General features: G+C 39.8%; 2 protein-coding genes across 3 annotated transcripts; one reads left to right on the top strand and one right to left on the bottom strand.

The window, feature by feature from the left end:
• Positions 1–1981: 1981 nt before the first annotated feature.
• Positions 1982–9126, top strand: tprg1l (tumor protein p63 regulated 1-like). The gene is made up of 6 exons (XM_058389159.1): positions 1982–2359; positions 3841–3932; positions 5082–5132; positions 5226–5351; positions 5724–5877; positions 6207–9126. Exons 1-6 carry the CDS (start codon positions 2120–2122, stop codon positions 6399–6401), a joined length of 858 nt encoding a protein of 285 aa, XP_058245142.1. The 5' UTR covers positions 1982–2119; the 3' UTR covers positions 6402–9126.
• wrap73 (WD repeat containing, antisense to TP73) lies at positions 7375–22356 on the bottom strand. 2 transcript variants are annotated; one of them, XM_058389157.1, is made up of 13 exons: positions 22227–22356; positions 20812–20927; positions 20457–20609; positions 19985–20101; positions 13936–14008; positions 13729–13832; positions 13403–13489; positions 13176–13310; positions 12892–12969; positions 12616–12718; positions 11600–11725; positions 11020–11217; positions 7375–10775 (listed from the first exon to the last, which is right to left on the bottom strand). In XM_058389157.1, the coding sequence occupies exons 2-13, from the start codon at positions 20878–20880 to the stop codon at positions 10669–10671; spliced, it is 1350 nt and encodes a 449-aa protein (XP_058245140.1). In that variant the 5' UTR covers positions 20881–20927; positions 22227–22356; the 3' UTR covers positions 7375–10668. The 2 variants fall into 2 exon arrangements, with proteins under 2 accessions (XP_058245140.1, XP_058245141.1); XM_058389158.1 differs by having other exon boundaries at positions 12895–12969.
• Positions 22357–25268: the final 2912 nt, after the last annotated feature.

The following is a 25268-nucleotide window of genomic DNA, read 5'->3' as shown; positions in this document are numbered from 1 at the left end:
TGTTGCTTGCTCCATCTTCAGTGTCTCTTGGTCTGAAGTTCACAGTTTAGACGGATCTCCTCTGCCTATGTGATCACTCATGGCTTTTCCAGATCTGTCTGTCTTCTCATTTTCCCCCTTTCACTTCATTGTTTCTTGTTTTTCCGACACGAATAACATTTCTCGTTAACATCTCACTATATTTATGGTCTGTGAGGTGCATCAGGAATCCTGAAGCATCCATACAGAATCATTCGATCAGTCTGAGAAAGGTTAATAAGCTGAAAGTGTTTCGAGAGCTATATTATTCATATCATTACTCAAAGACAACTTAGTAAAACTGTTACACATAACATTGTCGTGCAACTGCCCATGGCATTTCTGACATGATATCTCAGCCTGCTCTCCTTCTCTCATCTCTATCCTTGTCCCTTAGAATAAAAAACTTGAAGCAGAGGCAATTTTAATAATGTGGATGGGGTCTGCTGAGGTGTTTATGACCAATTATATCCCAGTGCAGTTTAATTCTCAAGTCCTATTGGTCAGAATGTCCATCCATCAATCCATTTTCTGTCCTACACCGGGGAATCTGGAGCCTATCCTACAGGACTCAGGGCACAAAGCAGGGGACACCCTGGATGAGGTGTCAAACCATAGCGTGGTCATTACACACTTTCACACACTACGGACAGTTTAGAAATGCCAACAAACTCATGCCTTCAGATTGGGGCACCTGGAAAGTGCTAATTAATTTTTTTCTTTTTTTTTTTTAAACAGTAGCTCTGGGGCAGTGGTGGCTCCAGTGGTTAAGTGTCTGGGTTGGTGATTGGAAGGTCAGGGTTCAAGCCCCAGCACTACCAAGCTGCCCCTATTTGGCAACTGAGCAAAGCCCTTAACCCTTTCTGCTCCAGGGGTGCTGTATCCTAGCTGCCCCTGCACTCTGACCCCAACTTCCCCAGCTGGGATATGTGAAGAAAAGTATTCCACTGTCCTTGGCGATAATAATAATAATAATAAAGGCTCCTGCTTCTAGTAGTGTCAGTAATCTGCATTACAGATTTACATTAATGAATGTCCATCTAAAACATTCAGCTCATTTACTGGGACTTGAATAGTTTATTAAATGTTCACTTAAACAAATGTTTAAAAATGTGGATAATTGTTGATATTGTGAAGCTTTCTGTGAGATGTTTATGGAAGCAGTGTCAGAAAAGTCAGGAGGTTTTCGTGACAGAGGTTTGCAGTTTTGCTGTGTGTGTTTTTGTCTTAGAAAAGGAGAAGGAACCACTATAACATAACAGTGCATGATAACAGGAACTATCTTAACATGATAGATAGATAGATAGATAGATAGATAGATAGATAGATAGATAGATAGATAGATAGATAGATAGATAGATAGATAGTTTATTCATCCCAATGGGAAATTTACAAGCATAGGTAATAAGGTAATTTAAAAAAATAATAATCATGAAACTATAAATAAATAAGTCATCCTTTACCATAACAATGGTAGAGTTCACACTGTATTAGAGCAATAAAACGCATTTGTTATAGTGCTATTATAAAAATACTTCATTTCGAGCGATTATTTTCCTAAAACTGCATGTCACGAGATGTTTTATATCTTCCTTGCAGTTCACCTTGCAGACAGCAGAGGGGGCTACAACTCCAAAGCCTTAACTCCAATAACAACAAATATTTCTTTAAACGTTCTGATTAAGTCAATAGGTTTGAGGCAATTACTGTGGATTTGTTGTTGTTGTTGTTTTTAAAAAATAAAATATTCAGAGATTCATTAAAATAGCTTTTGTGTTTTGCCCACGAAAGTTTAGTGATCTTTAAAAGAAAAACGCAGCTTTATACAAACTAATTTGTAAAGAGACAAAATACAAAAGTGTAAGTGAAGGTGTGTGGATTTATTTACCCACTGGTTTATTTACAGAGGTTTATTCCCGGTGGTTTATGGAGGTGAATGTGGCTTTAAGAGTGAAGCATGTGGGTGTTTCCTCTCCAAGCAAAACAAGCTTCTGCAGCGCGCCTGCTGCCTTCTGCAGATAAAATAATAACGGCGCAGTGGTTATTTAAACCGAGCTAAATAAGGCTATTACTGCTGTTTCTAATAAACCTTTAGAATAATATGCTTCAGCTGAATGACTCGGTGGAGCCGGAGAGTCCAGGGGCGGCGATCCTGCCTGCCGCCGGCGTTGAGGAAGCGCTCGACGGTCTGGAGGTGGCGTTCAGTCCGGGGCCTGAGGCCCAGCCCATGCTCGGGTTCGGAGCTGCTGTAGCCTGCTGCTCTCCTCTCCAAAAACTCACACCTTTTCACGTCCACAACCCGACCCTCCGTGCAAAAGTGAAGGATTACTTCGTGTTCAGGGTAAGAACCACACACAGCATTCATAAATAGTAGTTCATTAGTTATAAATAGCCGGCTTGTACAGCACCGTAGCTAATAATGACTCTATAGCTAGCTTAATTATTATCATTATTAGCTTCAGCTTTAAATAAATATATATCAGCTGACGACATCTATCAGATACTTCAGACAAATTGTTAATAAAATTAAAATAATAATTTTAATGACATGACAGCTTGACATGCATTTATATATATATACAATTAGGGTGTATAAAATTTCAGTTTGATTAATATGGCATTGAATTTACAACATATTAATGTATGTAAATGGCACAGAGTTTTGACTTCATGCTAACCATGATGGTGCAAGCTTGCTACACCGATCAGGCATAACATTATGACCAAAAGTCTAATATTGTGTTGGTCCCCCTTTTTGCTGCCAAAACAGCCCTGACCCGTCGAGGCATGGACTCCAGTAGATCCCTGAAGGTGAGCTGTGGTATCTGGCACCAAGATGTTAGCAGCAGATCCTTTAAGTCTTGTAAGTTACAGGACTTAAAAGACTTAAACGATACTTTTGATAGATACTGACCACTGCAGACCGGGAACACCCCACAAGAGCTGCAGTTTTGGAGATGCTCTGATCCAGTCATCTAGCCATCACAATTTGGCCCTCACTCAAATCCTTACGCTTGCCCATTGTTCCTGCTTCTAACACATCAACTTTGAAGATAAAATGTTCACTTGCTGCCTAATATATCCCACCCACTAACAGGGGCCATGATGAGGAGATCATCAGTGTTATTCGCCTGTCACTGCTCATAATGTTATGCCTGATCGGTCCTGATAGTTTTCCTCTGGTACTGTTGTTTACGTTTTTTCCTTTCATTCCATATTTATTACTTTTCCTTAAAACATTTAAATAATAGTATTTAATTTCTACTAACTATATTTCTTTAAAAATCGTATATGGTGACTTTTTAAAGCAGATCTTTTGACAGTTTGGGTTTTGGTTACGTGTGACTTGAGTGTAAACCTGTAGGAACCGATATAACCTCCGGAAAATAATTGAACCCAAATGGCTCCAGAAAATGAGTGTCCTTAATGTGTATACTGAAATGAACTCATTGCCTCCATTCTCCAGTTCTAAACACACACAGACTAACGCTTGCCTCGGTGAATGGACCATAATGACTGTGCTGAAAGCTGTATCTGAGAAAATAAAACAAAGATGAGATGCTGTTTCTTTTAGTTTCCATGAGTTCAGCTGAATGGTGCATCTGCAAGAATCAATGTACATTTGATTAACATTTTTAATGACATTTTCTTTAGCTCTTCAGGCTGTTTCAGGCTACCTGAGACCAAATTAGGGTTCACAATCCTACCCTGATGTCAAGTTGTATATGACTGGTGTAAAATAATATTTGAAATACCAATGGATAAATTACAGCATTTTGATATTTAGCTTATGTTTTTTGTTTTTGTTTGTTTGTTTTCCAGCCAGGAACCATAGAGCAGGCGGTGAACGATATCCGTACGGTGGCTTTACCTTCAGAAGATGGAGAGGTTCTGAGTGTGTGGCTCTTAGCAGAGTGAGTTGTCTGTTTTTTCATTACCTCACATCGCGTAATGTGCTGTTTAATTAATCCTGGATCTCAAGGGAATTGGCCGGAGATGGAGCCGGAACAATAGCCAACACAAAGTGTAAGAAGATTGAGATGTGTTTGGAGGAAAACAGACCACATTCATTGCTGTAGAAATTTCTTTCCTTATTTCTGTGGTCTACATCATGGCCATTTTCATTTATTTGTAGTTCATTCATTTGGCTGTTAATTGTAATGCTTATTATTGTGCATGAAATAAAAGACTCATCTATGTTGTTTTTCCTAAAAAAAATAAAAAATAAACTTGATCGGAAAAAAATTTGCAGAAAATCAGGCTTCTAGCGTATTCCTGGCAGATAAACAGCCTTAGAAGTTCAACATAATGCCAGAAGATGTTATTCTGTACATGTTATGTAGTAAGTATTCATTTAAACATGTTTATGGTCTGTGAGGTGCAGTTATTAAAGCTTCAGTTCGCAGGGGGAAAATACTCTATAATGCAGTATTCCTGTGCTGCTTAGTCAATTTAGTAATGCTGTAATTTACAGTCAGATTGTTTCGGTTGTTGGGAAACTTATATATACACGTATGTCGGCTCGGATACGTCTGTCCTCATCACTCCACTCAGATCACTGCTTGAATGATGCGCATGCCCTCACTAGATAATATGTAAAAGGAAAGCCATGCCAGAAAGTAAGCTGCTGCTCTAAGGCTGGAAGTATTGAAACATTGAGCCGACATTCAGTCAAATATTTATGCAGTATTTTATCCCTTTATTTCTCTATTATTATGGTCCGTCAAACATGCCACGCTTCTGCAGGCAGCAAAAAGTTCTGAACAGTTCTAGATATCAGAGAGAGTAAACAAAGCGAACAGAAGGCTGTGAGTAAGAGTCAGGTTGATATTGTAACCAAGATTACAAAATATTCTTCTGTAAGCAGCTTGCAATGATGATATAATATGAAATTTATTACAGTATATTATTAACCTGACCTGTTGCACAGCCAACACAGATTCTATGTCATTTTTAAAACACGTGTTCAACATAATACTATTTTTGTTTTATTCCGAATGCACAATCGTGATCATATGGATTTCAGCTGAGTTTGACCAACCATGTGTACTCTCTCTACTCAGAGTTGATCACTGGAACAATGAAAAGGAGAGACTGGTGCTCATAACCGAGAGGTGAGAAAGGAAGGTCCTCTTCACGTGATGTCTTGGTTTTTACCCATCAGCTCTTAGTGTACTGATGTGTGCTGTCTTGTGGTGTTTTTGCAGGTCCCTTCTGGTTTGCAAATATGACTTCATAAACTTGCTGTGTCAGCAGGTCATCAGAATTTCCTTAAACGCCGTGGACACCATTTCAGTCGGAGAGTTCGAGTTTCCACCGAAATCACTGAATAAGTAAGATCATATGAGAGGTTAGAGGAAGTGTTTGAGTCAAAACAATTAATACGTCCTCTTTTCCAAAAATTCTTTATAGAGTTCTAGAGGGTCTGTTTTGGTGTTTTCACATGCTAATCCAAACAAACAGACCGTATAAGATAAGATTTGGATATTGTAGTATTATTATGCTATTATCATTAACGTGGGAGTGTCACTACTGCGCTCTGCTTGGACATGAAGCACAAAACACACCCCTGTGTCAGACTATTCTGTTCAATATGAACTGGGGAAGTTGATGCTTACTCGGTTGTTTATTTATTGCTCACACCAGTATAAAACTTGAAAACTCCGGATCAAAGAAAATGAGAAATTGTCTGCGTCTGTCTACAGGAGAGAGGGCAGTGGCGTTCGTGTGCATTGGGATAAACGGCAGAGACCTTCTTTTCTAAACCGCTGGAACCCCTGGTCCACTGACATGCCCTATGCCACCTTCACAGAGCACCCTATGGCTCACGCAGATGAAAAGGTGGCTTCCCTTTGCCAGGTAAATCCAGATTTTATTCAGAAAAATAAAGAAAATGAATATACTAATTGCATTCTTTTTAGGTCTAAACTGAATCTTGGTAATATAAGCACTTAAGCGTGGTAGTTGCTGGCTCAGTGGTTAAAGCTTTAAGCTCCAAATTGCACTGTGGGTCCTTGAGCAAGACCCTTAATCTCTACCTCTTACTTGTGTCCTGCTTCAATTTTAAATCACTTTGTTTGAAAGCATCAGCCAAACTAGCAAATATAAACATGAGCATACAGTGCAAGATTATCCTGCTTTGAGCGATCCTCAGCCGGCTGCAGTGACCATCCTGTTTCATTCATCAGCTGGAGAACTTTAAAACTCAGCTGATCCAGGCGGTAAAGAGAGCCCATAAGGAGTTTCCAATCCCAGGACGGTCAAACGGGGTGCTGCTGCTGGAGCGGCCGCTGCTCATCGAGACCTACCTAGGCATCATGTCTTTCATCAACAACGAGGCCAAACTGGGCTACTCCATGACCAGAGGCAAAATCGGCTTCTAGTTCTAGTATCATCGCTAACTCGCGTTGTTGCACTTGAATATGTCGAGCTCCATGAATCCCTCTTGTGTTGCTTGCTGGATCCCATTGGGGGGGTGAAGTATATGCACCCTCTCCATGTGACTCGCTGGCTCCTCAGCATGTGCCTAGAAGCCTCTGATGCCAACGTCGATGCCCCTTTCCTGGGCTCGTGCCACCCTGCTTCATTTTTGTTGTCCAACTTTTACTAGATGTTTTTTTTAATTAATTTATTTAATTTGTTAAACAGTATGTTGATGTGGGATTTGGAGTGTGTGATGCTGGAGTATTTTGGGTATTAACCATTAAAAGGTAGGGTAATTCACCATGTCCCTTTATTAACATGTTCGGTCAGGTGTTCAGATTAGCGATGGGGACAGAACGATGGAAAATGAACAGCCATAATTTCAGTATTCCTCTAACAGCAGGCAACATACAAACAGGTTTTCTTTTTTTGATATATATTACAGATAGATGGGCCAGCGTCTACAGTTTTGCCTTACAGGTTTTCAACGTTGCTATGACGTTACAGCAGTCAGGCCAAATGTCAGTAATATTTCCAGTTCACTGAAGAGGAAAGGATGGAACAGATGCACATTTGTTTTTGGTAGCAGTTATTTTTCACTTCATGGTCTTATGAGGCCAGGAAGGTGTGAGTTGATTGATTGATTAATTATTAAGTTACAGCAACAACAGTTGCCATTTTCTTAATGTTGCTTGGCGCACATCTGGACAACAAAAAAACCAACAAAACAACTTAGCTAGCTAACTTTACCCAAACATTCTCTTCAAAATCACAGACAGTCATTGCGCTGTATAAAAGCCTATATGCACAGCCGGTTGCTAAACCCTTACAGTTCTGCCAGCAGTTCATCCACTGCATTTTATTGATCAGTTATTCCGTTTGCATGGAATTTATTGCATAAACTTCTGTCCCTGCCTGCAGATTGAGTAATAATTATGTTTTTTTTTTTTATTGTTTTGATTTAATCTACTGTGCACTTTGAGGTTAGCAGTAGCAAGTAGAAATGAACGACTTTCTCTTGGATGCACTAGCGTTGTCATGGATAAGCTATAAGAGAAATCTGAATGAAATACGTGTTAAAATTTTTTGAATTGTATTTAAAAATCGTATAAAAGTATTAAGCATTATTATTAATATAATTATTAGTAAATTCATTAAAAAAAAAATTTGCAAACCATTATTAAAACTAGAAATATGAGACTCATTAATGAATTTTACCTTTGCTGTCTCTGAGGTTTCTGAAACATAATTATTAATCTTCCCAACTGTGTGTGTGTGTTCCACTGCTTGCACTAGGCAGGCACAGAATAATCACACTGATTGATTCATTCATGTGTGATTCAGCTCTCATTAACTAGTGAAGCACAACCTGTTGACTCCTGTGCAGGTCAGTGACGTGGAAACGGATATTTGGTGGAAACTAGCCTGCTCATGCAGAGAATTTTGTATGGCGCTGATTGCATTAATAACATACAGAAAACTCGTACACCGCTGAAAGCTTGTTAGTAAGTGGCTTCCAGCGGTCATGCTGAAAGTTGAGTGATCAATTATGTACGTTTCCTTTCAGTCCAAAAATGTTATTGTCTTACAAACATATTCTTTATTATTTACGAACTTAAATCACTGTGAATGGTTTGCACACTTTTCTTTGGAATTATTCGTTTCGGTCACTCCTTTTGTAAACGTACATTTTAAGCTATTACGTTTAAACCCTTTTTGGTCACTTTTAACTGTTTTCATTTTACTGCCATTCTACTACCAGCAGTGCCACTGGGATTTAGCCCTCGCTGTAAAGAGAGCGATGCAGCAGCGCTTTAGTCCTGTAGTCTGTCCTAGTTTCTCACCTCTTCCTCTGTACACAACTCAACAGATCAGCTTCCAAAGTCACTATCGTAAGTGCATTGTATTCTGGAACAGATTTCCTGTCTCTTTACACTGGGGTTTTCTCATTACTGTGACCTGGACAATAAAAAAAAAAAAAAGAGCTCTCGTTCATGTGTTTCAGGCTCTAACTAAATCCTGACCATTGTCTCTCATGTTTAAAACGTTTTCCTGCTTAATTGTACTATGATCTATTGCTATTGCAACTGCACACATCTCACAGAAATAATAAAGATACAGTACCAACCAACAAATCTGTACCAGAATGACTGGAAAAACACATCAGATATTTGCAATTTTGTTTATAACGTTTCATTTTCTTCAAGACATTCTATCACACTTTCATAGCAGTGACATCAGTGCAAAAATGTTCCCTTACCGTAACTAATGCGGCTCAGTTTGTGACGTTGATCAGGGCTCAGGTTAGGTTAATAATTCAGCAATCTTTCATTTTAAAAATGCTGCTTTATTGTTCATGGATGCAAAATGTGGGTTAGGAGTTTCATTCTAACCAGAGGTGATTAGTGCAGATGCGTTAATACGGGTTTCCCTAATAGGTTATTTTTTTGCTTGTATGCACTTTTATCCGTTTATTTTTTTTTTGCCCTCTCGCTGTACAATGTTATGTGTTTTGTATCAAACCTCTTAATGATGGCACTGTTTTGAAGGATTTTTTGTTTTTGTACAAATGTAAAGTATTGCATGTGAACTGTGCATGCGGTTTACTGTGTGGAAAAAGTGCTTTTGTGTGTCTTTGTAAGCTGGTTGTTGCTTCGAATCACCCATTACAGCTTTTACACCCCTGATCTCTGGCAAAATATTACTAATTAATACTAATAACCATTGAATTCAAAAATAATGCCGCCACTCCTCAATTTCTTGATGTCTAACTGCTGGACCACTTTCTGAGACCTAAATTATGTACGATTATTAGTTACTACTGCACCTTTTTCATGCTTAAGGTCGTTTTTCCCGGAGCCAGATTCAGCGTTGTAGTCTACCTTTCAGTTCTGTGGATTTGTACTGTACCGATGCTCATGCTTAAACTTATTAAAATTGCTTTACATTCTTGTACTTTGCTTTGTCAGTTAATAAAAGTTCAACGGGAGCATGAAGGGATTCAGTCCAAAACATTCCGGCGGATTTGTAGAAAAAAAAAACTTTATTAGAAATTCTGAGCCTATAAAAATAATCCTAAACTCTACAGATACAAAAATCTCTCCTACATCAGACAAAACACTGTCCCTATAAAGCCTTTTCCCTATAAAGTTCACATTTATAACGGAATTGAGAGCAACATGCTAGCTATATCACACAGTCGGTTTCTACATATTAATGCGCTTACTTCATGAATATTTGGAGTTATAAATAAAATAACAAATAAACCAGACAATGCTGAACATTCCAGTATGAACAGCTTCAGCCTGTGCAGTGTGATTTGGCGTATTTGTGTTCCAGCATTAAAATCCTGTGGTCCTGAGGTACAGCGGCTGTCGATCACAGCAGTGCTATGTTTCTACATAAAACTCCAGCCCTTATTTGCACTGTACTCTGCCCTTCATACAGTCGACCAGGGATTCATTGTAAACGTCTTCAACACTTGTAACTGAAAGGAATAATCCTGGGAATCATTTATCGGTAGAAGGAATGTGTGGCGTCTGATCAGAAATGAAGTATAGTGCATACGTACAGAAAGTAAAATATCTCTCCTGTCTCTGTTGTTCTAAGCTCTTTTAAGATAATGTGAAGTTTGTGTGTTTTAAATATTTGACACTTTTAGGCTTCTATTATGAGCTAATTCCAACCCACTAGCCATCTTTCCCCTAAACAAGGAACAGCTACCTAAGCATGCTTCCCATAACACACTCGGAGAAAAGCCCCATCTGCCCTCGTCCACATATGTGAGCTCATAGACACCTATGATTGGCTAATGGCAGCCTATAACATCCCTCCCACCCAGAGAGCATTGCCAATTGAATAGTATTGGAACTCATGATCTGACAATAGAACAAACTATTGTGCCACTTGAGAGCCCTGGAGATGGGAATTTGATTGAAAATACTTAAATATGACCATAATACTATAAGATCTAATGATTTTTTTGTCTAAGCCAGAAAGCTAAAAAAAAACAAAAACAAAACCATCCTATAGGGAATGTTCTGATTTTTGCCAACGCTGTTCTATGTGCTGACTTCTACATTCATAACACAGGCGATTATCAGCTTTTAACTGTATCTTGGTGTTAAGTCCACCTCATAGCAGAGATTTTTTAAAACACATCAAATTAAAATGGAAGATGTCAACGCTGGTGCTAGTGTAGTTTAGCCATTGGCTTTTCCTTGGCACTCACTTCTCCTCATCTGTGGCCATGTAACAGACACACAGCTGATCTTTCCCCAACAGGATCAGAGATTCTCCATCGCAGTGCCAGAACAGTGACTGCACCTGTAAACCTGAGTTACACAGAGATTGTCACAGAACCATCAGGGCAAGTGAGGAGGAAAAGATAAGGTCTAATATAAATTCAACTTTTTGTAAAACCTCTTCTATTCTGTTCAGCATTATAAAAGACATACAATCTGACTTGTCCTGCTTTAAACTGCTGCCATATATGAGGAAGAAACCAACTCAAGTCGTGGTGTTATTGTAATAATCCATGTTGAAGTGGTATAAATATATATAGAAGCTTGCACCTACCTACACCTTCCACTTCCACTTTGACGGAAACACAGCCGGCGGGGGACCACAGATAGAGTTTGGCGTTTCCGGTGCAGAGTGCCAGGCGTGGCCAGCGCGGGTCCCAGGCGAAGCAGCGCACAGCTGAAGTGTGTTCCAGCACAGCCTGCAGGCTGAGTCTCTGCATGTCCCACAGCCACACACACTGCGCCATGCTGTCTGAGACACGCGGTTGGCACAGCGTCAGCCAACACAGTGGCATTACTACTCATCAGAGTACTTAATGATGATTAACACCCCAGTGCCAAGCCAAACAGGAAGACACACTTGTCAGGGAGTTTGCACTCGCAAGAATAAAGCTTAGTGGATAGAATAAAGGGGAATTACACAGCAGCTAAAAGCAGCAAATGTCTCTAAATACCAGACTCAGCGGGCAGCCGGTAATGCTTCTCATGACTGGTAGTGATGCCAAATGGGGCAGGGGGCACTCATCAGGAAGTAGCTATGGCATACCGTATGTGAAAGAAGCTTCTGGATTTACCCTTGACCCTAACAAACTATATAAATACCAATTACAGAATATCAACAGTTTGATTATTACCATTTTTTGTGGCAAGGTAACGGTTGTCTGCACTGAAAGCAAGAGTAGAGATTCCGATTTTGGGGTTGGCACGATCTGGATCAGGCTTCACCACCGACACCTGGACTGGCAGTGGAGCAATCTCATCTGAAATAAAAAGTAATGATCAAGTTGAATAGAAAAATCTCAAGCCCAATCTCTCAATCAATTTCTAGCAAAGTCTTACACCAGCACCACTCATTTCCTTAAGATATTTGAATAAACTCAGTGATATTTCAGTGTATCCACAGTATAGTGTACATCAGCTTGAGTGTGGGATGTCAAATTGCTGTGAACACATCCCTGGAAGTGCAGTGTAACATCTGTTGCCAGGAACAAATCACTGAATTTGAGCCCCGCAAACCTCTAAGGCAAAGTGTGACTGTCAGCGTGGGTGGTTTCATGTTTTTAGGAGCAGAGGCAAAGGCTTAAGGAAGAGATCTTGTGTCAAAACATGACACTAGGCACCATGTTTTCAGTGGTAAGATTTATATGGGGGCATTCTCAGAGCTCAGTCAATGGTCTGCCTACAGAAATAGTTGGTCAACTTTGCTGCCTGCTGGAATTCGTAATGGCCCTGTCACCATGCTGAGCCTTCCAGCCTCAGGCTCCACTCAAACACAACTGTCTGCATAACACGCAATATTAGCATACACATTCACCCACACACACCAATAGTGCTCATCAGCAAGATAACTGAAACAAGACCTAATATAAACCAAAGCAGACAGTTACTTGAGGTAATGTAATAGCTAAACATTGAAATAAATATGATCATGATTATAAACATTCAAATTTATGGTCTGTTTTATAATGAAATGATGTACATGAAAATTGATTTTGAATTATCATATTTCTTCACAAAGATTTTTATTTTGTTTTTTTTTTATTGTCTATCTATTTTTCTGTTCTTTCCTACATGATCAATACAAAGCAATGTTATCAGAGATCCACTGTTTCATGCACACTTGGATGATGAAAACATTTACAGGCCTTACATTTGCTCTGTGTGTTGAATAGGGAATTTGTCATGGTGATCTGATGATTGGACAAATCCTCGATGCCAACAACGGGCTTTTTCTCCACCTCTTTGTACACAACCTAATAACAAAAACAAATCCTCAGACAAACAGCTGTCGAGCTTTGTGCATACACACACCACCATGTCTCAGCCATCTTTCTATATAAGTCATGTAAATACATGACAAAAGAAAAACTAAAAAAGTATATGAAGTTGCTCTAGAAACTGGGCAAAAACTGGAATAAATGCCTACAACTTTGGAGTTAGTGATTGTAGCTGGATGGTCGAACTCCACGAGTTTCTTCCAGGTGATGTGGTTCAGGATCCGAACCTAATGGAAAACAGCCATAGCATAACAGCTGGTTTGTACTAAAAGTAGAACTTGAATGTATAAATTACATATAAATTGATTTCCTGTCAGACAATCCACATTCTTGATCAATCCCTATGATGTAGGATTCCTACTGAACTGAACGTTAGCAGCGTAATTTTAATATCAGAAACTAAAAGCAGGTTGTGCTTATGTAAAGGTTGTACCTTCTCATCGTAGCTGCCGATGGCCAGAAACTGGCTACTGGGACTCCAAGCGACTGATTTAATGCCCAGTGACCATTCATAAGCACTGTATGTTGATAGCAGACGCCCATCCAGGGAATACAGCAGCATTTTGTACTAGAGGAATGTGCGAATATTAGATAATTAAATAATTAGATAATTATGTTCACATGTATTTTCCTCATTAATCCTGTGAGATGGATGCACACCTCAAGACAGGCGTCCCACGCTGCAAGGACACAGCCGTTAGGAGACCACTCCACCCCTGCTAGGTCCTGTGTTTCTGTCTCAAAATGCTGCAGTACATTCACAAGAAGTAAAAAAGCATAATACTCCGAATTAATAATCATCTGAGTATGACATGTTCATCAGATAACACAAAGGTTTCATCCTGCCAGTTGCCTGTTTAACATCTTCTCTTTTCAACAGAAATGTTAAACTCAAAATTACACAGGGACACAATCTAGGACCCTGAAGCTCCTGAATCTCACAGTAAGTGGACTGTACTTTGGGAAAAAAAAAAAAAAATGCTCACCCTGAGAAGATGCCAGTCATCACACACAAATATGCTAATGTAATCTTTGCAGTCTCGTCGCTCAGCTAGAGCCATGTAGTGTCCGTCTGCACTGAAGTCCATTCCTAATGATGAGAAGATAGTTGGTGGTGTTGGGATGTTTTAGTCTGTAAATTTCTAAAGCTTTTTCCACTTTGTCTGAGCTACTTTTTATTCTCACACTCTCACCTTTCTGGCAGGCTTTAGGGTACTTGATATAGGAGACGGATTTGTTGCAAAGAGACCAGACAGTGATTCTTAACTGTAAGGATAAAAAGAAAAGTCCATATTCAACACCAACAACTATTTTATATTGCTTATGTTCTGCTACTGTTTAAGTGACAGTTTTTTTGTGATGTAAAAAAAATGTATCCAAGATTAATCATGTCAAAATTTTTCCAATATACAAAATTAAGTAAAACACAATGAGAAACGTTTTAGGGAAGAAGGGGGGGGGGGGTAGAGAAACATACAATAACCTAGTTGCATAAGTAGGCATACCCATAAATACTCTGTTAATCACCTTTTGATACCATTACACCTCATTACACTCTATCAGCATGGTACATCTTGACTTGGCAATATTTTTCCAAAATATTGTAAGGTACACAGCCCGCTTCGGGTCACCAAAGATTTTAGTAGGATTCAGTTCTGGTCATTTAAAAACATAGATCTTCTTTTTGTTAAACTTGTTCATGCTTTATTTAGATGTACAATTTGAGCCTCTGTCATGCCGAAAGGTGAAATTCCATTTCATCTTCAGCTTACTAGCAGACACACTGGTAACTGACTGGGATTTGTACCTCGATGAAAGCCCTAGCTCTTGCTCAATAAAGCAGCCCTTAAGCATGATGCTGCCACCATACTGTGATATTTCAAGAATGAGTGGTTTAACCTTCGGTAGAATGGAGATGCAGATGAACTGATTAGCTTTTGTAATTGATTCAAACAGGTTCAAGGTCAAACATCTGAAAAAGTTTTTCCACAATAGTTTCCTTCCGGTCTGAAATACACTATATTGCCAAAAGTATTCGCTCACCTGCCTTGACTCGCATATGAACTTAAGTGACATCCCATTCCTAATCCATAGGGTTCAATATGACGTCGGTCCACCCTTTGCAGCTATAACAGCTTCAACTCTTCTGGGAAGGCTGTCCACAAGGTTTAGGAGTGTGTTTATGGGAATTTTTGACCATTCTTCTAGAAGCGCATTTGTGAGGTCACACACTGATGTTGGACGAGAAGGCCTGGCTCTCAGTCTCCGCTCTAATTCATCCCAAAGGTGTTCTATCGGGTTGAGGTCAGGACTCTGTGCAGGCCAGTCAAGTTCATCCACACCAGACTCTGTCATCCATGTCTTTATGGACCTTGCTTTGGTCACTGGTGCACAGTCATGTTGGAAGAGGAAGGGGCCAGCGCCAAACTGTTCCCACAAAGTTGGGAGCATGGAATTGTCCAAAATGTCTTGGTATGCTGAAGCATTCAGAGTTCCTTTCACTGGAACTAAGGGGCCAAGCCCAGCTCCTGAAAAACAACCCCACACCATAATCCCCCCTCCACCAAACTTTACACTTGGCACAATGCAGTCAGACAAGTACCGTTCTCCTGGCAACCGCCAAACCCAGACTCGTCCATCAGATTGCCAGATGGAGAAGCGTGATTCGTCACTCCAGAGAACGCGTCTCCACTGCTCTAGAGTCCAGTGGCGGCGTGCTTTACACCACTGCATCCGACACTTTGCATTGCACTTGGTGATGTATGGCTTGGATGCAGCTGCTTGGCCATGGAAACCCATTCCATGAAGCTCTCTGGGCACTGTTCTTGAGCTAATCTGAAGGCCACATGAAGTTTGGAGGTCTGTAGCGATTGACTCTGCAGAAAGTTGGCGACCTCTTCGCACTATGCGCCTCAGCATCCGCTGACCCCGCTCCGTCAGTTTACGTGGCCTACCCCTTCGTGGCTGAGTTGCTGTCGTTCCCAAACACTTCCACGTTCTTATAATACAGCTGACAGTTGACTGTGGAATATTTAGGAGCGAGGAAATTTCACGACTGGATTTGTTGCACAGGTGGCATCCTATCACAGTTCCACGCTGGAATTCACTGAGCTCCTGAGAGCGATCCATTCTTTCACAAATGTTTGTAAAAACAGTCTGCATGCCTAGGTGCTTGATTTTATACACCTGTGGCCATGGAAGTGATTGGAACACCTGATTCTGATTATTTGGATGGGTGAGCGAATACTTTTGGCAATATAGTGTATATTATAAAGGCCTTTCAGGCATAAAATTAGTAATAAGAAGGAATAGATTTGTCAGTGGTGGATATATACCATATACTTGATTAATATTGTAAACCATAACACCCCTAATATAAATTTATATCAATATCATTTATATGGTTTCATTTTTAAATAAAGACTTTTTTTCATTCATTGACAAATGCATGAAATGAGGAAATGAGAGCATGATTCTTCCCTGAAATGACCCTCAGAAAGTGATTTTTCTTTTCTTTTTTTCATGAAACTGAATCTGACCAACTATAAAATTAACTTAAAGTAATTTCACTCATATTTGGACTAGACAAATGGAGTCACAGTTGAAACTGCACCAGGATATTAACAATATATGGCACCATTGTGCATGCATTATATTTCTGCTTTTAAGTAGAGCTGTTAACCACTATTACTCTATAGCATTCTTCAAAAGAGTTGCCCTGAAAAAGGACATCAGCCAAATACCTTGTGTGTATATGTACTGTAAAATCAGCCAGTGTTCTGTTGGCTGTAATTAAACCATTAAATCAGTATGTGGTCTATAGGCCTATAAAGTGCAACGCTCTCATATTATTTTACAAGCAAGTTTTATAATCTAGTGTGAGTTCACGACAAAACTGAAAGATTTTCCTTTAACCAAGAGTGCCAAAGCCACTGTGCAGCCAAAGGAGTTAACATTCTTAAGCTCTTCCTGAAACATGTCTAACAAACATGAAACAAGTACATCAAACTGAGCCCTACAAAAGAGGATGCTCTCTGTGCTCCCCTGCTGTGTCCTCTGGTGAACTCGAGCTCTAGGAGGACACTGAGGTGCATCAGCTGCTCCCTGTCTCATAACTATCTGTCTTCAGCCCTGAATGGATTGATCAAAGCCCTACAGCTGCATCAGACGTCTCAGTTCTATGCAGACCAGCATCTACACAGGGTGATCACTCGAAGCGATGCCGCCTCTCATCATGTCTGCTACACAGAGTAGGTTATATGGGGTCTGGTGTAAAAAAGAGATAGGCCCGGCATAACTGAAATATAAAACTCTAGGACAGTGGAGAGGAAGGTGGGAGATGATTCTCACAAGCTGGAGGCGTGTGGAGCTGGTGAGGCTAGCGTGTTCAGGGGTTCAGTGATCCAGCCAAGGCAGACACGTGTCACCACAATGTCTGGAACCTCAGGGGAATATTCGGTAGCGTGACAGCTGCAGCTCCTTGTGCTGCCACAAGAAAACAAAAGTGCTACACCAATGGCTGTTTAAAAAAACTAGAACATCATCGATTTCTGCTGATGCAAGACCCAAATACACAGTTAACCCACAATGGGAAAGTGAGTGAAACAATAAAGCTTTCAGTGCAAAGACAACACAGACAGCGCAACTAAAACATTTACACATACCCTGCAGAACCTATTTGGAAATGAAAGGAATCGATATGATTCACAGTGGGAAAACCCCTTTGTATGCAAGTAGTTGCAGTGGCATTTGCAAGAATCTTTACATAGACCTGCCTGTCAGCAGAGGATTAAGCCAGGGAATTCCACATCAGAAAACATCTTTAAAACGATACAGTGCCAATGCTCCTGTTACACATTTGATTCTCACTTGTATCCGATACAGCCGGCCAGACTTGCTACAGGGGCAGGAGATGCCACCCCTGCCAGCCTGGGGATTTTGGCCCTGTCTAATGCTCAGCATTTTGACTGTGGGCTATTAGAAAACCGAGACTCTGAGCAGCCACAATAGTTTAATGATGGCACAAGCGTTGTTGGTAGGATCCCAAACAATGTGGCATCATTTGAAAGGTATACTATTCACCATTGCCCTTGGGTTTCTTCTTTCAAGAGCCACTTACAACACTCAGCAAACACTTGGATCACTACACCAGGGACAAAGTGTTAGTTAGCTCATAGTCATGGTGTCTCCAAGCCGGAGCTGCTCCTTTTAAATAAATAAATAAATAAATAAATAAATAAAAAATAATACATACAGATCCAAGAGAAAAACAACAGAACCATGGTCTGATATTAAAAGTTCAGGGAAAATCATTTTTCCATACCCGTCAGTTTGCTGTTTGCATTGCTCAATACAATATTTAAAGTTGTGGATACTATGATCACTCAGGGGATGTGGTAGCTTAGTGGTTAAGGTGTTGGGCTGCTGATCGGAGGTTTCTAAGTAGGAATCCCAGGTCCTCCAAGCTGCCACTGCTGAGCAAGACCCTAACCCTCAACTGCTAGGCTGTATAAATTAAAAAAAAAGAAAAAAAGAAAGAGCGACAACAATGTTGCTCCGGATAAGGGCATCTGCCATATGCTAGAAATGTAAATGAATCTGGTTCAAGTGGAGGTTTTCTGTGACTGTTAGGATAAACCATGGCATTGGCGTGATCATCACAAGCTAGCTCACCTTCCTTGAGTTGCACTGTAGTTTCCATGGCAACAAGTGTTTCATTTTTGTTTTAGTTCCTGTTTCATTATCAGTCTCCACCTCATCCTCACTAACATACTCGGTCCGTCTCTATTTCTGCTCACCTGTACCCAATTCCCCAATCTTAATATTCTCTGTATATTTTCCTGTGTGTTAGGTCAAATTAATTCAGACAAATTCAGACAAACACAGTTACTTAGTTTCACTGTATTTTCACTGTACTTTCCAAATCAGATGCCCCACAGAAGAACCTTAATAAAAAAAAAAAACAGGTATCTTCATCTGTCTACAAATGAACTCTACAAGGGGGCAGAAAAAAACACTGCCTGCTGTAATGCCACACAGCAGTTCCCAAACATGTCAGCATCCTGTTTATCACTATCATGAGACCACAGTCCAAGCCACCATGCAAACATGCAAACCACCTTATAACTAAAGCTTAATGAATTCTTTTCTAGTGTGAATGTGATGTCGGCTGATATCGGCCTAATGCCAGTGACTAAACTCTTAACCTTTCACCTTTGAGCAAACACTGTTAATGACAGAGCTTTACTAAACCTGCCTGCCTTAGAGACTCACCATCCTCCAACATACACACATTATATTAACCTACATTGATTTGCTACCTGCAAATCGACACTACCCATTTTACTTTCTGACCATAAACAGTCACATAAGATACAAATGGAAAGACAAAGTCTGAATTTTGATTGCTACTGAGAGAAAGTGAGAATGTCATAGACACCCAACTCTGTTCCCCCTCTTTCATTCCCAGACACAGCTGCTCTGTGTCTCAGCACCTGTCAGTGACTCTTGGAGTCGAGTTCAGGCAGCAGGCATCTCCTGCCCTGGCACTTATCCCACATGTAATCCTAACAGGCAGAGATAGAGGGATGTAGATTCACATGTAGTTCCAGTCCTGAGTAGCTTTCATGGCTATTTCAGAAACACCTCTGGATCAGGAGATACTTCCCACAGCTACAGAAGTTAGGCATGTGTGAAGTCACGGAGCAACCTAAACCACTATACAAACTAACAGAAATTCGAACTTTGGATGTTCCAAAGTGGTATTCGTGATATTTGGATGTTCCAAAGTGGTATTTATCACAAATGATGAGTCAGACGTTTATCATGAGACATATCATGAGGTTTCTAAATTTGTATAATATAATTTTAATTATAAAAAGCACTACGATCTACCAAAGCAATGCTAGTGACACCAGGCCTAAGTTTGTTTCTGATTCCTTCAGTCCAGACTTGCATTCCAGCGTTTTTTCCAGGAATTTTCCAGGAAAGGTCACATGCTTACCCCTTGTGGTAATTGTACAACACCAGTAACCCCAATAAACGATCCCACCCTGGTTTTTCCCCCTCATTGACTTGTCTGTAAAGTGAACAGGCGCTGGGCATAGCTCAACGCTCTATGTTAGATGGTTATTTGAGGTCCAGCCCTGGTCCACCCGACAGCCTGCTATTTTCAGGTCCTCGGTTACGAGGCAGCGACAGTTGACATGGCACGCGTTAGACTCCTCCTGACTTCACACTTACGTGAAACTCGGTGGTGTTGAGTATGTGACGTCCGTCTGGACTCCAGCGTGAGGAGACTAGACCGATTGAGCCCTCGTCTATCTTACAACGCCAGTCTGGCTGCTCCAGAGACCACACCTGCATGAGACAGAGAGAGAAAGAGAGAGAGAGAGAGAGAGAGACATCCACGTTAACCTGCACATCATCACGACTAAGAACAGCCCTGTTCACAGCTTCCGTCCCACCTGCGCTCCTGAATCAGGGACAAAATGAAGGACTGGCGCTGGCTTCCTTTAGAAAGGTAATACTGTATTTGTATTCTTTTAAAAAGTGATGATGAATGGATAAGATGATGCTGGCAATGTGAAACTAACAGAAGACGATATAGGTTCAAATCTTTACTAATTAGTCAAGGCTGGATACACCACTTTTCTAATGCATCATGACATTTTCCCACCTAATTAGCATCAGGACTAATAAGTTCTGCGAGTACCTGTACAAGCCCTCTTTTGTACATAGCACAGAGGATGAAGAGGGAGTCTGAAGACCACTCCATGTGCGCCACCTGGTCCAGACAGGTGTAGAGCTGTAAAATCTGCAGCGTCCTGACATCTCGCACTACCAGGCGATACTGAACACATGTCGCCTGTAAGAGATGAGCGGTTAGTTAGAGGGGGAAAAACCTATATCTATAACCCAATATAACTATATCTAATCCCCATACTGAAGAGAGAGTTAACACAAATTAAATTTATATAATAGATAATGAGGTGTTATTAAAAATGATTAGGATCATACTTTCCCTTAGGAGATAGTTATGACACCTATATCATATGCTGATCCCATACCAAATACTTTCCATCGGGGGAGAGTTTGCACAGCTGATTAGACTGCTTCAGGAGCTCGGAGAAATTCATGCCAGAGCACGAACGGTGATGTGCCAAAGGTGAATGCTAGGAATCACCTGCGGGTGGAATTTAAAATCACGTTATATAAAATTCTCAGCAGCTGCATGAACTAACAGAATCATTCTGCCTTAATACGCATTAAGTAACAAAGTTTCCAATGTCTGAAGACACAATGAAAATTTATTTTAGATCTGAAATATCACATAACTTGTTTGCACTCTTCATAATTGCCTCCGAACCTGTTTGTTAATCCTCTTAGCCGAGTACTCAACCCTTATTTGTTCAAAAAATATCTGCTAAATCTCATACACCACCCTCTTCAAAATGTAGGTCCGAAAACCAAAAGCGTCTAAACGACAAAACTTTGACTTGTTTCTCAAGCTTCCTTTCTAATTATTTGATGCATTACTTCCATGCTGCAACAATATAGGTTCATTTTATTTTCGGGTTTTGAGGTTTAATGAACTTTTTGTATATAAATAATAAAACAGAGGTAAAATTTTCTTTCTTTCTTTTTTTTTTTTTTTGGGTGGAGGCAAACAGACACCTCGTTTGTGGAACAGCTGCCTGAACAGCAGTGCATTTGTTTTAATAACTCTTATGAAACACATGATGGCGCCAATAAAACTTCACTAAAAATCCACAAGTCCCAAATCGCACTCCATTAAAAAAAAAATGTAACGCATTAACAATCCCTGTCATTTAAATAAGAGATTTTTTTTTTTAATTTTAGCCACTATTTGTATAATGAATTTTACTTCCCATTATGGAGTGCTGCCTTTACTATTATTTTTTTTAATTTAATTATATTTATTTTAACTAATTAATTAATTTATTTATTTATTTATTATACTAAAAGCAGTGTTTTAGGCTAAAAACAAAGCCCTTTCTCACCTGGGTAACACCAGATACTGTGACTAAATTATCTTCTACACAAGTCAAATGTATTAAAAGTTTAGAATGTATTAAAAGGCATTTGCCCCATTTCTGTTCAAAATATATATATAAATATATAGTGACATAAATAGAGACCTCCCCTATGTAGTGCACGTGCAGGGAGCAGACATCAATTCGGGATACAGCCGGTGTCTGTTTGTTAAAGTGTACATGACGTTGTGCTTCCTCTCAAATTAAAATAAGCTTATTTATTGTTTTTTACTAAAAAGAAGTTTCTCAACTGCTAGTAGTTGACTTTAAAAAAAAATCTAACCATAGATATCGCCGGGTGTTTGTGTTGGATACCAAAGCAACTGCGTCCATATAATTAGCTGGCTAGCTTATCCCATTCAAACACGTCCCACTAATCACAAGAGCCTCGGGGCTATTAGTTAAACCTCTAAACACATCGTATTTACCTTGTTAACCGGATTAGACGATCCTTTACAACAACAAATCGTGTAGAAAACGCAAGAAGCTCCTCTGTGCCGCTAAAATCTCGCCTCGTCTTGACGGTTGGACTTGTGTTTCGGAAGTGTATCATCAACCGACCAATCAGCGTTGTCCGTGTGGATCATGGGAAATGTAGTTGAGCGTATTCCGTCGGTGTAAATTAATTTTTTTTTAATGTGCAATTTATCGTAAATTAAGATGGGAAAATTGTGTGATATTAAAACTTTAATAAAATGTATCGTGTTTTTGAAAATAGTTATAGGAGAGAAAAAAAAAAGTATAAATATCAACCCTTATGATGTTCTTTATTCCGTATGCGCGTGCTATTTAAAGTAGGAGTCTGTGATGAAAGGTGATGAATTGGGAGTAGTGGCTGTGTGTGAGGCTGCAGGGCAGTTGGATCAGCACACTGTGTGGTCCCCTGGTGAGAGAGTGGCGTTTCCCGCTCGTGTGAGCCCAAACGGCGGCTAACGCCTCCTCCTGTCAGCCCTATTTCTCCCAGCACCCAGCCCATCCCAGCAAACCTATTTCCCCATCCCCTAACCTGCTCCATCAGCTCCTGCACACACTTTCCACTGCCTCCCACTCTCTTTACAGTTCGTTTCATTTCATTTTCACCTTGAACTTAAACACCCGCTTCATTCTCTGAACTGTGTGTGTGGATCATTTCAGTTCCACAGCATACAGAGCCGCTTATTAGCCGGATATTATATTCTCATCAAGAGTTGTCCAGGCTTTCATCACTTCAAACCAAAATGATTCTGGGATTCATGAAATTATAGGCCACTGTGGATATTTTAAAGCTGGAAGGCGAATTTCATTATACAAGGTAAGCAAGCAGACATGGGTTGCTCTGTATGTCTTAGTGAACTTAGTTTACGTGATCAAGGGAATGACATTCAAGCAGTAATGTAAAGATGATCTGTTGGTTTTGTTTTTCTAGGACTTGTGATGCACGATGTAAGACACTCTATAGACCTCAAAATAGACTGTCTAATCATATTGCGTTGAAATATAATAATAATAATAATAATAATAATAATAATAATAATAATAATAATAATAATATCTTTATTCTTCTCCATATTATTATTATTATTATTATTATTATTATTATTATTATTATTATTATTATTGCGTTCTATTTAGTATTTGTACATAAATAATTTGTACAAAGCGGTTTGATTTATTTTTCTTTTTTTTAATGCTGTAGCTATTCCTTTTATTATTTTCCAGGCACTGTCAACAGCTTAAAGACGGAAATAAATGTCGCTATAGATTTGTATATTTGTGAGAGTATGTGTTATGTGAGTTAGGAATCGATATTAGTCAGTGAGAAGGTGATGCGCTGGTCAGAGTTCAGGTTTGATCATTATTAGTGGGGGGGAAAGCAGGTCGGACCGATTGCACTTGGAAATCTTGGCTAAGTTGTTTTCACTAATCAGGTAAAACTCATGGATTGTCCTAGCCCAAGTGTTTGTTTAGAAGGATTGCTTAAATAAGTAATATCTAACTGTATTAGTTTCATAGCTTGTTAAGCAAAATTGAGAGCGTTACATTGGGTCGTTAATGTGAAGTCTTTCGGATGTTGTGTGTTTGTTTTGTGTGTCAGATAACGCTTTACAGACCGAAAATGCACACAGTGTCTCGAAGTAATAATAATAATAATAATAATAATAATAATAATAATAATAATAATAATAATCACATGCATTTATTATTATTATTATTATTATTATTATTATTATTATTATTATTATTATTATTATTATCATCATCATTCAAAATTAAATTCATTTTGACCTGGATAGCTAAATAGCTTAATAATTGGTTCCTGATTTTTTAAAAGGACTTGGAGTATGTAGTGTCATTGCTGCGGCGTGTGAAGTGTGCTTGAGAATATGACTGTATTGTGTACGGCGTTGTCAAGGCTGCTTTCACTAACTTCACTGTGTATGAGTGTGTTAACTGAAGCTCTGGCTACATGGCTACAATCTTTCACTTGTCTGTATGGATGGCGGTATATTTTACCTAAAACACTATCTGAGTTAAACTTCTGGACAATGAAAGGTAAATGATATTTAATATATTTAATGTTCTCTCGCGCCGGCTTGCTGAAGTTAAGGTTTTGTATTGCTGTAAACCTGTATAAAGGCTGAAGTGTTAATTCAATTCTCAGTGTTAATCCCCACTGTCTGTGTGTAATTGCTGGCAGGGCAGAGACTCGGGGTCTCAAGGCGACAGCCGCCGCGGGAATACGGCTCTAATTTAGGACGCACACATCTCTCTTCTAACTGCACTCGCCTTTTGACTTTCAACTTTATTATCCACTCCGGATGAGTGTTAATAATGCTAAGGTTAAGATTATTATTAATGTTATTGTTTAGGTTGTCGTTATGTTATTTTAGTCTGCTGTCTTTTTTTTTGTTTTTTTTGCTTTACGCACTGTGCCATGATGCGTATTTGGAGCTTTACGCTGACTCACACTTGGGCCAAGTTTGATCACGGCACTCATTTAAGGACATTTTGTTTTCAAACCGCTCAGATTCTGGAAATTCTTATATGCAATAACATTTTGCAAAGCACGAAGCATTTCATCTAAGTAGAACGTGTGTTACTTTAACACCGTTAATTTGTCCTATTCAGGATCAAAATGCAATATGCAAAGATTGCACACTACGCCACCATGCACACAAAATTATACACACACACACTGCTTAGTACAACGTTGTGCGGTTTGGGACGCGGCCGCTTTCCTTGTCGTTGCCGGGGAAGCAAAGGACGCGCGCGCTTCGCGCAAGAAAGCGCGCCTCAGGGGTTGAAGTTCTGAAATAGTGACGTCACCGACAGGGCAAGGGTGTCGCGGAGGAAAATATGTGGAGAAAAATATGGCTGCATTTGCACACCAATATTAGGTAGTGCGATTGGGGTGGGGTGGGTCAGGAGCGCGCTGGGTGCGTAAGCAACATTGCTTAGTGATTAGGGTGCTGGCTTTGTGTGTCAGTGTG

This window comes from Hemibagrus wyckioides, linkage group LG05 (assembly GCF_019097595.1).
Source record: "Hemibagrus wyckioides isolate EC202008001 linkage group LG05, SWU_Hwy_1.0, whole genome shotgun sequence".
NCBI classification, from domain to species: domain Eukaryota; kingdom Metazoa; phylum Chordata; class Actinopteri; order Siluriformes; family Bagridae; genus Hemibagrus; species Hemibagrus wyckioides.
The sequence above is the reverse complement of the archived record's forward strand: the minus strand, read 5'-3'. Positions and strand labels throughout refer to the sequence as shown.

Bases quoted from the DNA above. Each gene is read 5' to 3' on its own strand.
- tprg1l (XM_058389159.1), top strand. From the start codon at position 2,120: ATGCTTCAGCTGAATGACTCGGTGGAGCCGGAGAGTCCAGGGGCGGCG. The intron at 5,133-5,225 runs GTGAGAAAGGAA...GTGTTTTTGCAG, and splicing joins CTGGTGCTCATAACCGAGAG to GTCCCTTCTGGTTTGCAAAT. The intron at 5,352-5,723 runs GTAAGATCATAT...GTCTGTCTACAG, and splicing joins CCACCGAAATCACTGAATAA to GAGAGAGGGCAGTGGCGTTC.
- wrap73 (XM_058389157.1), bottom strand. From the start codon at position 20,880: ATGAATTTCTCCGAGCTCCTGAAGCAGTCTAATCAGCTGTGCAAACTC. The intron at 13,311-13,402 runs GTGTGCATCCAT...ACATTCCTCTAG, and splicing joins CGTGGGACGCCTGTCTTGAG to TACAAAATGCTGCTGTATTC. The intron at 12,970-13,175 runs GTACAACCTTTA...GTTTTCCATTAG, and splicing joins TCGGCAGCTACGATGAGAAG to GTTCGGATCCTGAACCACAT.